At 25.7% G+C, this 12,205-nt stretch overlaps 5 protein-coding genes across 8 annotated transcripts; 1 reads left to right on the top strand and 4 right to left on the bottom strand.

Moving 5' to 3' along the window:
• Positions 1–322: 322 nt before the first annotated feature.
• LOC122848760 (transmembrane protein 203) lies at positions 323–891 on the bottom strand. Its single transcript, XM_044147053.1, has one exon. The coding sequence runs from the start codon at positions 889–891 to the stop codon at positions 478–480; it is 414 nt and encodes a 137-aa protein (XP_044002988.1). The 3' UTR covers positions 323–477.
• Positions 892–949: 58 nt separating this feature from the next.
• LOC122848759 (ribonuclease P protein subunit p20) lies at positions 950–1,598 on the bottom strand. The gene is made up of 3 exons (XM_044147051.1): positions 1,410–1,598; positions 1,157–1,325; positions 950–1,068 (listed from the first exon to the last, which is right to left on the bottom strand). Exons 1-3 carry the CDS (start codon positions 1,587–1,589, stop codon positions 950–952), a joined length of 468 nt encoding a protein of 155 aa, XP_044002986.1. The 5' UTR covers positions 1,590–1,598.
• An 80-nt stretch (positions 1,599–1,678) lies between these two features.
• LOC122848756 (cleavage stimulation factor subunit 1) lies at positions 1,679–3,603 on the top strand. The gene is made up of 4 exons (XM_044147045.1): positions 1,679–2,046; positions 2,120–3,110; positions 3,192–3,285; positions 3,359–3,603. The coding sequence occupies exons 1-4, from the start codon at positions 1,937–1,939 to the stop codon at positions 3,601–3,603; spliced, it is 1,440 nt and encodes a 479-aa protein (XP_044002980.1). The 5' UTR covers positions 1,679–1,936.
• LOC122848757 lies at positions 3,075–8,925 on the bottom strand. 4 transcript variants are annotated; one of them, XM_044147046.1, is made up of 4 exons: positions 8,726–8,925; positions 5,583–5,808; positions 5,047–5,489; positions 3,075–4,964 (listed from the first exon to the last, which is right to left on the bottom strand). In XM_044147046.1, the coding sequence occupies exons 1-4, from the start codon at positions 8,798–8,800 to the stop codon at positions 4,335–4,337; spliced, it is 1,374 nt and encodes a 457-aa protein (XP_044002981.1). In that variant the 5' UTR covers positions 8,801–8,925; the 3' UTR covers positions 3,075–4,334. The 4 variants fall into 4 exon arrangements, with proteins under 4 accessions (XP_044002981.1, XP_044002983.1, XP_044002982.1 ...); XM_044147048.1 differs by lacking the exon at positions 8,726–8,925 and adding an exon at positions 5,909–6,101 and having other exon boundaries at positions 3,077–4,964; XM_044147047.1 differs by lacking the exons at positions 5,047–5,489; positions 5,583–5,808 and adding exons at positions 7,884–8,326; positions 8,409–8,625 and having other exon boundaries at positions 4,214–4,964; positions 8,726–8,891.
• An 802-nt stretch (positions 8,926–9,727) lies between these two features.
• Positions 9,728–11,211, bottom strand: LOC122848758. The gene is made up of 3 exons (XM_044147050.1): positions 11,053–11,211; positions 10,529–10,971; positions 9,728–10,455 (listed from the first exon to the last, which is right to left on the bottom strand). The coding sequence occupies exons 1-3, from the start codon at positions 11,099–11,101 to the stop codon at positions 9,970–9,972; spliced, it is 978 nt and encodes a 325-aa protein (XP_044002985.1). The 5' UTR covers positions 11,102–11,211; the 3' UTR covers positions 9,728–9,969.
• Positions 11,212–12,205: the final 994 nt, after the last annotated feature.

Genomic DNA, 12,205 nt, shown 5'->3' with positions numbered 1-12,205 from the left:
ATAGTTAAAAAATTTCGATCAATATATCTTGTCTACGATTAACACAGGCAAGTTTAAATTATCATCCCTTTTTAGTCCGATTATTGACGTACACTCACGACTTGTTCTAAATTTAGATAAAGTCAATTACATCATTGCCATGATTGATTTCCTTTTTTATTCAATGAATTATTCATATTATTTTTTTTCGAGGATATTGAATGTCACTATTTTTTTATTTATTCGTTTTTCCTTTTTTTTTTTTCTTCAAAGTTAATTGATAATTTAAAAAAAAAAATTAAAATATTTATCACGTTGTTTTATTATTGTTTTTTTATTTTTAATAATATTTACATTGAGTTTTAATTTATTTACAATAATGAAATTTAATTATAATTAATTTCATCTAAATTCAATGTCCATGTAAAAAGTTGATATCTCATTTGAGTTGATAAACATTGATGTATTTTGTAATTGTATCAACTCATGATTCCTTGGTCAGTGTAATTGACAAGCTCTAACAGCAATTAGTTGTAATAAAATAAATATTGGACTCAATACTTCCGAGTATTCAAGATTACTTTGTCCAGATAATTTTTTACATAATAAATATTTAAATACAAATATCAATATTAATGATACAAAACTCCATATACCACGTGCAATACCAACTTTGATCATTCCTTCCATATGCATTCTTATAAATATTATTGAACAAAAATATGTATTTAAAGCATCAGCAATAAATAATGGTGAAAATACAATCCACCAATCTGATTGATCATCAAAATAATTATCATCAAGTTTTAATGCAAGAAGCACTGTAAATATTGTCAATGATACAAGATTTATCCAAATTTCGAATATTGTTAGGCCAAGCCAATGAACAAGTTCACTCAATGAAAATATCATTATTAATTATTTTACAAGGAAGACAAATTTAATTATAGCTTTTAATAATTAATTATTATTATTGTTCATATTTTAATCCACCAATATTTATTGTTCTAAATACTCTAATGTGAATTGATGAATTATTTCTTGTATTTAATTCATAATCAGCATCATCAGTTGTTGGCTCTAAATCATCTTTAATTTAAAAAAATATTACAACAATTAAATAAATATAAAATTCCAAGTTTATATGTCTTTTATAAATATAAATAAATATAATTACCAATAAGTTTAACTGTTGATGTATTAACATCAATATCTAATGTACCATTATGATTTTTTTTTAATGTAAGAGCTAGATTACAAGCATTATTAATTGCTGCTCCAAGTCCATGAATAATTATTTCACTTTCACCATTTGATAATAATTTTTCACATTTATTTAATTGTGCCTGTTTAATAATAATATTTAATTATTTTTAAAATACACGAGGTTAAGTAATAATAATTAGAGAAAAAAAAAAAATATTATTTACCTGAAAATTAGTTTTCTTTGTAACATAAATATCTTTATTTCTTTTTGGAAATGACAATGGTAATCTCTTCCTGATAATATGATCAGGACAATTTAATTTCATTGCACTATTATCATCATTATTATCAACAATAATTTTATTTATTTCAATTATTGTTTTTTCATCACTTGAATCAGCCATTCTGTCATATTTTTTTTACAATTTTTTACTTTTTCTTTTTATCTATGAACACACTCTCTCTCTCTCTCTCTCTTTCTTTTACCATGTGATAAATTATTATATATTAAATAATTATGATTGGTTATTTCTCCTAAAACCAATATAAACAACCAATCACATCATCGCTTTAAGGTAAATATTATTATTATTATTCCTATGAGGGTTAGAAAAAGCGAGAAAGGAAATAAAGTAATGACAACAACAAAGTCTTAACCCTCAAATTTTTGCAATAAAAAATTTCTGATCCATCGATTGATGGGCGTTTATGTGTTATCACTAATTGAATTTAATTAATATATAAAATAAAAATGCAGTCACCAACAAGAAATTCTGATAGTGTTACAATAAATAAAGATCTTGATGTTGAACCAAAAAATATAATTAAAAGTCGTGAAGCACTCTACAGATTAATTATAAGGTAAATAATAATTAACCGGCTTTAAAAAAAATATTAATAACAATAATAATAATAATAATTTCAATGATTTTAGTCAATTATTTTATGATGGACACCAGGCACTAGCTGTACAATTATCAAGTATGACACAAGCAGATCCACCATGTCCACCATCTGATCGTTTACTCCATTTAATGCTATTGGGAATAGCAAATGAGCCTGATCGTGCTAAAAAAGAAATAACAAATAATAATAGTAATAGTAATAATAGTAATAATAGTAACAATAATAATAGTAACAACAACAACAACAGCAACAATAATAGTAATAATATTAATTCAATACAATCATTGACAAATATTGATACATTACTTGGTCCTGGTATGGATCTTGAATATGAATCTGATACACAACCACAAGCACCAGAACCAGCTCAATATGAAACAGCATATGTTACATCACATAAAGGTAATTGTCGTGCTGGTGCATTTTCACCAGATGGACAATTAATAGCAACTGGTTCAGTTGATGCATCAATTAAAATACTTGATGTTGATAGAATGCTTGCAAAATCAGCACCAGATGAAATGACACCTGGTGATCAAGCTGGTGGACATCCAGTAATACGTACATTATATGATCATCTTGAAGAAGTAACATGTCTTGAATTTCATCCAAAAGAACCAATTTTAGTATCAGGAAGTCGTGATTTTTCAATTAAATTATTTGATTATAGTAAAGCAAGTGTTAAAAAAGCATTTAGAACAATAACTGATGCTGATCAAATACGTTGTTTATCATTTCATCCATCTGGTGATTATCTTGTTGTTGGTACAAATCATCCAGTTGTTAGATTATATGATGTTAATACTGCACAATGTTTTGTTTGTAGTATACCAAGTCATCAACATACTGCTGGTATAACAAGTATAAGATATTCACCAGATGCTAAAATATATGCATCTGCTGGTAAAGATGGTAATATTAAATTATGGGATGGTGTATCAAATAGATGTGTCAATACATTTGTCAAGGCACATGATGGATATGAAATTTGTTCAGTTGCATTTACAAGAAATGGAAAGGTTTGTTTTATTTAAACTAATTTATAAATACTAATTTATTAATACATAGTAAAAATTAAATTATTATTATTATCTTTTTAGTATTTATTGTCATCTGGAAAAGATTCCAATATTAAATTGTGGGAACTTTCAACTAGCAGATGTTTAATTGCTTATACTGGAGCTGGAACAACTGGTAATTATTAATTATATAAAATTATCTATTTGGTACTTGATTATATTGATTTTTTTATTTTTTATTTTTATAGGAAAACAAGAACACAAAGCACAAGCTGTTTTTAATCATACTGAAGATTATGTTATGTTTCCTGATGAAGCAACAACATCTTTATGTGCATGGAATTCACGTAATGCACAAAGAAAATCACTTCTTTCACTTGGTCACAATGGACCTGTTCGACTTATTGTACATTCACCAGTTGCACCAGCATTTCTCACATGTAGTGATGATTTTCGTGCTCGTTTTTGGTACAGAAGAATGCCAACACATTGATTATTATTATAATACAAAATACAATATAAAAAAAAAACAAAAAGATTATCAATATTTTTGTACACAACTATCTCAAAATTTTATTAATCTTTTTTTTTTTTATTTAAATTTTATTAATAATTTATAATCAATTTTTTTTAAATATTGCAAACTTCATAAAAACATCAAATGTGAATTGAAAAAAACAGCATTTAATTTATAAAACAACTTGTATAAAAAAGGAAAAAATAAATAAATAACAATTTTTAAGTTAAAATAAAATTATGAATAATATAAATTTAATTGTTTAATGATAGATATTATATTGCCCATAAACTAAAAACAGCAAATAGATAAATTCAAATTCATATAGACCAGTTAAACCAAGTAAACCAGCAGTACCCCCAGATAAAGCTGCCATTGAGCATTATTTCATTTACTCTTAGATTTACCTTCTTTTGATTTATTTTTTTTGGCATTTTAAATTTTATTTATTTATGTTTTTTTATTGCCTTCGTGATTATTTATTATAATTAATTAAATGATAAATAATAGAAATATATTATTTTTTTATTTTAAATTATTTTCAAGACAAGAAATAACAAATTAATAAAAATAAATAAATTGCAAGTAAATATTTAAACTAAAACAATTTTATTATATATACTATTAATGATGAACCCTATCATTTGGTCCTGCCAGTTGGGTTACTTATTATTTGATAATATTGAAAATAGTATCAGTTTTAATATTTATGCCAATATTGAATGCAATACCCTCATTGAATTTTTACGATGTTTTGATAATTCGTATATTTTTTTGACAGCTGCACGAGTTACTTTTGTGTTCTTAATAAATAAAAGATCTAAATCTGGCAAATTTTCAACAAGTTTAATTACCCCTTTATCAGTGATTTTAATGCAATTTGATATATCCAAGGAGTACAATTTTTGATTAAATAAACATTGAATTGACTCATCAGTGATAAATTCATTTTTTTTTGATGGCGGACCTTCGAGAATTAAACCAAGATCGAACTCTCTTAATTCTTCTGAATTATTAATTGCACTCATACCAATATCAGTTATACTTGTGCCAGTTATTTGTAAATACTTTAATTTTTTAGCATTATTACAAAGATTAATCAAAAATTCATCTCTAACACCATAATCACTAGAAATATGTAACCTCTCGAGATTTTTTAAATTCCCAATTGGATACATATTGATTCTTGCATCAAACATTGGATGATTTTTCGGCCAATAAGAGTATAATTTTAGATCAACCAACTTTTCCATTTTACCTATCGACTGGAGTAATAGTTGACTTAGTCCAAAACCACTTATTTCTAAATGATTCAAAGCAATTAGTTGAGGGAATACCTGAAGAATAAATAAATAATTTATTAAAAATTAAATAACATTTTTTATTGTAATATAATATTTATCAAAAATTTAAACTTACCGAAGCCAATGAATCTGGTGTGAAAATATCATTTCCTTTAAAGGGACATGACAGATATAAAGTTTCCAATGTTCCACCAATTTGTTCTAATGACTTGGCTAAAGTCATTGGTAGAGTTGAATTTTCACATTGCCATTCAATCGACAGTGTTTTAAGGTGAGACATATTAGAAAAAACATTTTTTAAATCTTGACTCATTATTTCTTCAAACCCTGAATGAAGGGTCTCAAGATTTGGACAATTAGCATTAATTATCGGCATTATTTGAGAAATAGGATAATGTGTTACATCTAGACGAGTTAAATTAATTCCACAGAGATTAATTAGGTACTTCAGATCATTTGCTTTTTCATGTAATTCATTAGCTGAATCATTTTCTTCGCAAACAAATGTATATGTTGTAAAGCATGAATTAAGAAACTCGTTATCCAAATCTTTGCATACTGAAAAATTAATTAAATATTTTCATTAGTATATTCAAAGTAATACAGAATTTTTTTTTATCATTAAAAATTATAGTGTTGCTATTTTCTTACTTTTTTTGAGTCGTGGTTGACTAATAAATAGAGGAGCCATGCGAATCATACGCGAATCATAATGTGCTTTTAGGTTTTTGCTATTTTCATCTTCACCTTCATCATCATTTTCATCACCATTGTCATCGTAATGATTACGATTATTATCATATTCAAAATCCTCATAATCATGTTCATAATTTTCATCATTATCATCATCATCTGAGGATTGTTTTGATAACTCAAGCTACATAAGAAAAAGATTAATTTATTATTTTATTTAATTGAATCAACAATAAACATTAACAGTAGCTACAAAAATATAATATATATAATTTAAAACTTACTTCTTTTTTCGAAATTTCAATGAATTTTTCAAGCCATTCGGTAGGACTTAAATCTGCAGTCTCCATATTCATCTTACTTGGAGTAGTAATAACTAATATATAAGTAGCACGTCAGCACGTGAATAAAATAACTGCAACCTCAACAACTTGTTTATGTAGAAATGTCTAATGTACAGAAGCCGGTTGTCCGGGTAAATAGTGCCACCGTGTATGTACGTTATATTGTATACACGTACACATGTACGTATTTGCACATGTGTGCCTAGAGTGCATTCACCAGTTGCACCAGCATTTCTCAGTTTCTCACATATGTAGTGATGATTGGTGATGATTTTCGTGCTCGTTTTTGGTACAGAAGAATGCCAAATTGCCAACACATTGATTGTTATAATAATAATAATACAAAATACAATATAAAAAAAAAAAACAAAAAGATTATCACTATTTTTGTACACAACTATCTTAAAATTTTATTAATCTTTTTTTTTTTTTTTTATTTAAATTTTAGTAATAATTTATAATCAATTTTTTAAAAATATTACAAACTTCATAAAAACATCAAATGTGAATTGAAAAAAACAGAATTTAATTTATAAAACAACTTGTATAAAAAAGAAAAAAAAAATAAATAACAATTTTTAAGTTAAACATCACATGAAAAAATATTAATTTCTCCACCTCCAAAAAATCCATTTGTCAACAAACTGTGTCTACTGATGAAAAATTTTTTCTACTATCCTCCAGCTTCATTAAATGACAAAATAAAATTATAAATAATATAAATTTAATTGTTTAATGATAGATATTATATTGCCCATAAACTAAAAACAGCAAATAGATAAATTAAAATTCATATAGACCATTTAAACCAAGTAAACCAGCAGTACCACCAGATAAAGCTGCCATTGAGATTATTTACAATATTCAACAACTGCTGCATTATTTCATTTACTCTTAGATTTCCCTTCTTTTGATTTAATTTTTCTTGGCATTTTAAATTTTATTTATTTATGTTTTTTTATTGCCCTCGTGATTATTTATTATAATTAATTAAATGATAAATAATAGAAATATATTATTTTTTTATTTTAAATTATTTTCAAGACAAGAAATAACACATTAATAAAAATAAATAAATTGCAAGTAAATATTTAAATTAAAACAATTTTATTATACATATATACTATTAATGATGAACCCGATCATTTGGTCCTGCCGTTTGGGTTACTTATTATTTGATAATATTGAAAATAGTATCAGTTTTAATATTTATGCCAATATTGAATGCAATACCCTCATTGAATTTTTACGATGTTTTGATAATTCGTATATTTTTTTGACAGCTTCACGAGTTACTTTTGTGTTTTTAATAAATAAAAGATCTAAATCTGGCAAATTTTCAACAAGTTTAATTACCCCTTTATCAGTGATTTTAATGCAATTTGATATATCCAAGGAGTACAATTTTTGATTAAATAAACATTGAATTGACTCATCAGTGATAAATTCATTTTTTTTTGATGTCGGATCAGTTAAACCAAGATTGAAATCTTCTAATTGTTCTAAATTATTAATTGCACTCATACCAGTGTCAGTTATATCTGTGCCAATTATTTCCAAACACTTTAATTTTTTAGCATTATGACCAAGATTAATCAAAAATTCATCTCTAACACCATAATCACAAGAAATATATAAACTCTCGAGATTTTTTAATGATCCAATTGGATACATATTGATTCTTGCATCAAACATTGGATGATTTTTCGGCCAATAAGAGTATAATCTTAGATCATCCAAATTTTCCATTTTACTTATCGACTGGAGTAATAGTTGACTTAATCCAAAACCACTTATACCTAAATAATTCAAAGCAATTAGTTGAGGAAATACCTGAAGAATAAATAAATAATTTATTAAAAATTAAATAACATTTTTTATTGTAATATAATATTTATCAAAAATTTAAACTTACCGAAGCCAATGAATCTGGTGAGAAAATATCATTTCCTTTCAAGGTACATGCAAGAGATAAAATTTCCAATGTTCCACCAATTTGTTCTAATGACTTGACTAAAGTCATTGGTAGAGTTGAATTTTCACATTGCCATTCAATCGTCAGATGTTTAAGGTGAGACATATTAGAAAAAACATTTTTAAAATCTTGACTCATTATTTCTTTGAACCTTGAATGAAGGATCTCAAGATTTGGACAATTAGCATTGATTATTGGCATTATTTGAGAAATAGGATATTGTGTTACATCTAGACAAGTTAAATTAATTCCACAGAGATTAATTAGGTACTCTAAATCATTTGGTTTTTCATGTAATTCATTAACTGAAGTAATTTCTTCACTAATAAATGTATATGTTGTAAAGCATGAATCAAGAAACTCGTTTTTCAAATCTTTGCATACTGAAAAATTAATTAAATATTTTTATTAGTATATTTAGAGTAATACAAATTATTAAAAATTATAGTGTTGCTATTTGCTTACTTTTTTTGAGTCGTGGTTGACTAATAAATAGAGGAGCCATGCGAATCATACGTGAATCATAATGTGCTTTTAGGTTTTTGCTATTTTCATCTTCACCTTCATCATCATTATCATCACCATTGTCATCGTAATAATTACGATTATCGTTATATTCAAAATCCTCATAATCATGTTCATAATTTTCATCATCATCTGAGGATTGTTTTGATAACTCAAGCTACATAATAAAAAAATTAATTTATTATTTTATTCAATTGAATCAACAATAAACATTAACAGTAACTACAAAAATATAATATATATAATTTAAAACTTACTTCTTTTTTCGAAATTTCAATTAATTTTTCAAGCCATTCGGTAGGACTTAAATCTGCAGTCGACTCCATATTCATCTTACTTGGATTAGTCTTTATGCACGTCAGCTTCAGTCAGCACGTGAATAAAATACAATAAAATAGCTCCAACCTCAACAACTCGTTTATATAGAAATTTCTAATGTACGGAAGCCGGTTAGCCGGGTTAATAGTGCCACCGTGTATGTAATATGTATACACGTACACATGTACATATTTGCACATGTGTACCTAGAGTGCATTCACCAGTTGCACCAGCATTTCTCACATATGTAGTGATGATTGGTGATGATTTTCGTGCTCGTTTTTGGTACAGAAGAATGCCAAATTGCCAACACATTGATTGTTATTATAATAATAATACAAAATACAATATAAAAAAACAAAAAGATTATCGATATTTTTGTACACACCTATCTAAAAAATTTTTTAATCTATTTTTTTCAATTTAAATTTTATTAATAATTTATAATCAATTTTTTAAAAATATTACAAACTTCATAAAAACATCGAATGTGAATTGAAAAAAACAGCATTTATTTTATAAAATAACTTGTATAAAAAAGAAAAAAAAATTTAATAACAATTTATAAGTTAAACATCACATGAAAAAATATGAATTTCTCCACCTCCTAAAAATCCATTTGTTAAAAAAACTGTGTCTACTTACTGACGAAAAATATTTTCCACTGTCGTCCAGCTTTCATTAATAACTATCAAGCTATTTAATGAACTCAGCAAACAATTGAGTACAGCAGAATGCAAGTGATGTTAATTGTTTAGGTTTAATAAAAACCTTAAAAGTGTCAACTCTTTAAAAAATAAGTTAAATACTCAATAAAAACATGGGTATTATTTAATTCAGTTTATTCAAAAATTAATATTTAAAAGTCTAACTTTTTATATGTTAAATAAATAATTATTTACATTTTTTTACAATTCACTCATTTGGCCCTGCCAGTTGAGTTACTAATACATATTCTATTCCAATCTAATTTCCAGCTTTAGATATAAAAAAAAAAAAAACATAATTTAATTTCACCGATGATTTGAAAATAATCAATCAACATTTTCAATTCGTTCCTGTATAATTAGTGGTTCTTTACGATGTTCTGTTAATTTCTCTACTTTTTTGACAGTTTTTTCACTTACCTTTGCGTTTACAATATGTAAATCTCTTAAATTTGGTAAATTTTTAGCAAGCTTAATTACCCCTTTACCAGTGGTATTATACAACTTGATATATCCAAGATGTGCAATTTTTGATTGAATAAACATTGAATTGATTCATCAGTGATAAATTCGTTTTTTTTTGATCCCCGTTCACGATCAGTTGAACGAAGATAAAAAACTTCTAATTCCTGTAAATTATCAATTGCACTCATACCAATATCAGTTATATTTGTGCCAGTTATAGATACAGTCGTTAATTTTTTAGCATTATTACAAAGATTAATTAAAAATTCATCTCTAACACCATAATCACAATCAATACATAACTTCTTGAGATTTTTTAAATTTCCAATTGGATACATATTGATTCTTGTATCAAACATTGGATGATTTTCCGGCCGATAAGAGTATAATTGCAGATCAGCCAAATTTTTAATTTCACCTATAGACTGGAGTGATAGTTGACTTAGTCCAAAAGTACGTATAATTAAACTATTCAAAGCGATTAGTCGAGGAAATACCTGAAAAATAAATAATTTATTAAAAATTAAATAATATTTTTTATTGTAATATAATATTGTAATTTAAACTTACCGAAGCCAATGAATCTGGTGAACAAATATCATTTTCTTTTAAGGCACGTGAAAGATATAAACTTTCCAATGTTCCACCAATTTGTTCTAATGACTTGGCTAAAGTAATTGGTATAGTTGAATTTTCACATTGCCATTTAATCGACAGCTCTGTGAGGTGAGACAAATTAGAAAAAACATTTTCAAAATCTTGATTCATTATTTCTTTGAATGCCAAATAAAGCTCCTCAAGATTTGGACAATTAGAATTGATTATTGGCATTATATGAGAAATAGGATATTTTGTTACATCTAGACAAGTTAAAGTAGTTCCACAGAGATTAATTAAGTACTCTAGATCATTTGCTTTGTCATGTAATTCAGTAATTGAATCATTTTCATTGCTATTAAATGTATATCTTGTAAAGCATGAATTAAGAAACCCGTTCTCTCTATCTTTGCATACTGAAAAATTAATTAAATATTTTTATTAGTATATTTAGAGTAATACAAATCATTAAATAAATTATAGTGTTATTTTCTTACTTTTTTCGAGTCGTGGTTGACTAGCAAATAGAGGTCCCATGGGAATCATACGCAAATCATACTGTGCTTCTAGTTTTTTTCTATTTTCATCATCATAAATATATTTAATATTACCATTAACATAATTATCATCACCATAAATATAATTATCATCATCATCATCATCATCATCATCACCCTCTGCACCATCATCATCATCATCATCATCATTTATTATATATACTACTCTATCATCTGAGGATTTTTTTGATAACTCAAGCTGTATAAGGAAAAAAATTAGTTTATTATTCAATTGAATCAACAATAAATATTAACAGTAGCTACAAAAATATTATTATATAGAATTCAAAACATACTTCTTCTTTCGAAATTAAAGTGAATATTTCAAGCCATTCGGTAGGACTTAAATCTGCAGTCTCCATATCCATTTTACTTGGATGTCTTCATGCACGTCAGCACGTGAATTGACGTGAACAAAATACAACAATATTCAACCTCAACAACTCGTTTATAGAAATGTCTCATGTACGAAAGCCGGTTAGTCGGGTAATAGTGCCACCGTGTATGTAATGCCTATGTATACACGTACACATGTATTTACGTATTTGCACATGTGTGCCTATAAACGAACATGTAAACGGACTTGTAAATATTAAGCCGCATTTTTATAAATATAATGTACGGCAGAGTGAGAGAGAACTGAGAAGTTTAAAGAGAGTTAGAGACTAAAAGAGGCTATTTCAAATATACAATGGCCATTATTTTATTTTTTATTTAATTAATTAATGTAAATTGAAATGAAATTTGTATGAATTATTTTTCAAATATTGATATTTTTTTTAGTATGTAGTATTTTTTTTTTTAATCTAATTACATAAATTTAAATAAAAAATACATTTTAGTTTTTTTTTGTCATCTAAATATATTTAAAAGGATTAGACGAATTTTTATATTGCTTGTTATTTATATAAATAAAGAAATTTTTTTTTTATCTAATGACGTAAATTTAAATGTGAAGTGAGAAATGTTAACAAAATAATAAACTCAAAATTTTATTTATTTATTTATATAAATAACAAGCAATATCAAAATGTGCCCAATCTTTTTAAAAATATTTAGGTGACAAAAAAAAAAACTAAAATTACTAATTAGA

The sequence above is a fragment of the Aphidius gifuensis genome, linkage group LG2, assembly GCF_014905175.1.
Source record: "Aphidius gifuensis isolate YNYX2018 linkage group LG2, ASM1490517v1, whole genome shotgun sequence".
Taxonomy (NCBI): Eukaryota; Metazoa; Arthropoda; class Insecta; order Hymenoptera; family Braconidae; genus Aphidius; species Aphidius gifuensis.
Note: the sequence above shows the minus strand (reverse complement) of the source record. Positions and strands in the feature narration are given on the sequence as shown.

What these genes read in the sequence shown, in the direction of transcription:
- LOC122848760 (XM_044147053.1), bottom strand. Translation starts at nt 891, where the DNA reads ATGATATTTTCATTGAGTGAACTTGTTCATTGGCTTGGCCTAACAATA.
- LOC122848759 (XM_044147051.1), bottom strand. Translation starts at nt 1,589, where the DNA reads ATGGCTGATTCAAGTGATGAAAAAACAATAATTGAAATAAATAAAATT. An exon ending in CAAAGAAAACTAATTTTCAG is followed by an intron (nt 1,326 to 1,409) that starts GTAAATAATATT and finishes ATTATTAAACAG; the next exon opens with GCACAATTAAATAAATGTGA. An exon ending in ATCAACAGTTAAACTTATTG is followed by an intron (nt 1,069 to 1,156) that starts GTAATTATATTT and finishes TTTAAATTAAAG; the next exon opens with ATGATTTAGAGCCAACAACT.
- LOC122848756 (XM_044147045.1), top strand. Translation starts at nt 1,937, where the DNA reads ATGCAGTCACCAACAAGAAATTCTGATAGTGTTACAATAAATAAAGAT. An exon ending in CATTTACAAGAAATGGAAAG is followed by an intron (nt 3,111 to 3,191) that starts GTTTGTTTTATT and finishes TTATCTTTTTAG; the next exon opens with TATTTATTGTCATCTGGAAA. An exon ending in TACTGGAGCTGGAACAACTG is followed by an intron (nt 3,286 to 3,358) that starts GTAATTATTAAT and finishes TTATTTTTATAG; the next exon opens with GAAAACAAGAACACAAAGCA.
- LOC122848757 (XM_044147046.1), bottom strand. Translation starts at nt 8,800, where the DNA reads ATGAATATGGAGTCGACTGCAGATTTAAGTCCTACCGAATGGCTTGAA. An exon ending in TCAACCACGACTCAAAAAAA is followed by an intron (nt 5,490 to 5,582) that starts GTAAGAAAATAG and finishes TTAATTTTTCAG; the next exon opens with TATGCAAAGATTTGGATAAC. An exon ending in CACCAGATTCATTGGCTTCG is followed by an intron (nt 4,965 to 5,046) that starts GTAAGTTTAAAT and finishes TTTATTCTTCAG; the next exon opens with GTATTCCCTCAACTAATTGC.
- LOC122848758 (XM_044147050.1), bottom strand. Translation starts at nt 11,101, where the DNA reads ATGATTCCCATGGGACCTCTATTTGCTAGTCAACCACGACTCGAAAAA. An exon ending in TCAACCACGACTCGAAAAAA is followed by an intron (nt 10,972 to 11,052) that starts GTAAGAAAATAA and finishes TTAATTTTTCAG; the next exon opens with TATGCAAAGATAGAGAGAAC. An exon ending in CACCAGATTCATTGGCTTCG is followed by an intron (nt 10,456 to 10,528) that starts GTAAGTTTAAAT and finishes TTTATTTTTCAG; the next exon opens with GTATTTCCTCGACTAATCGC.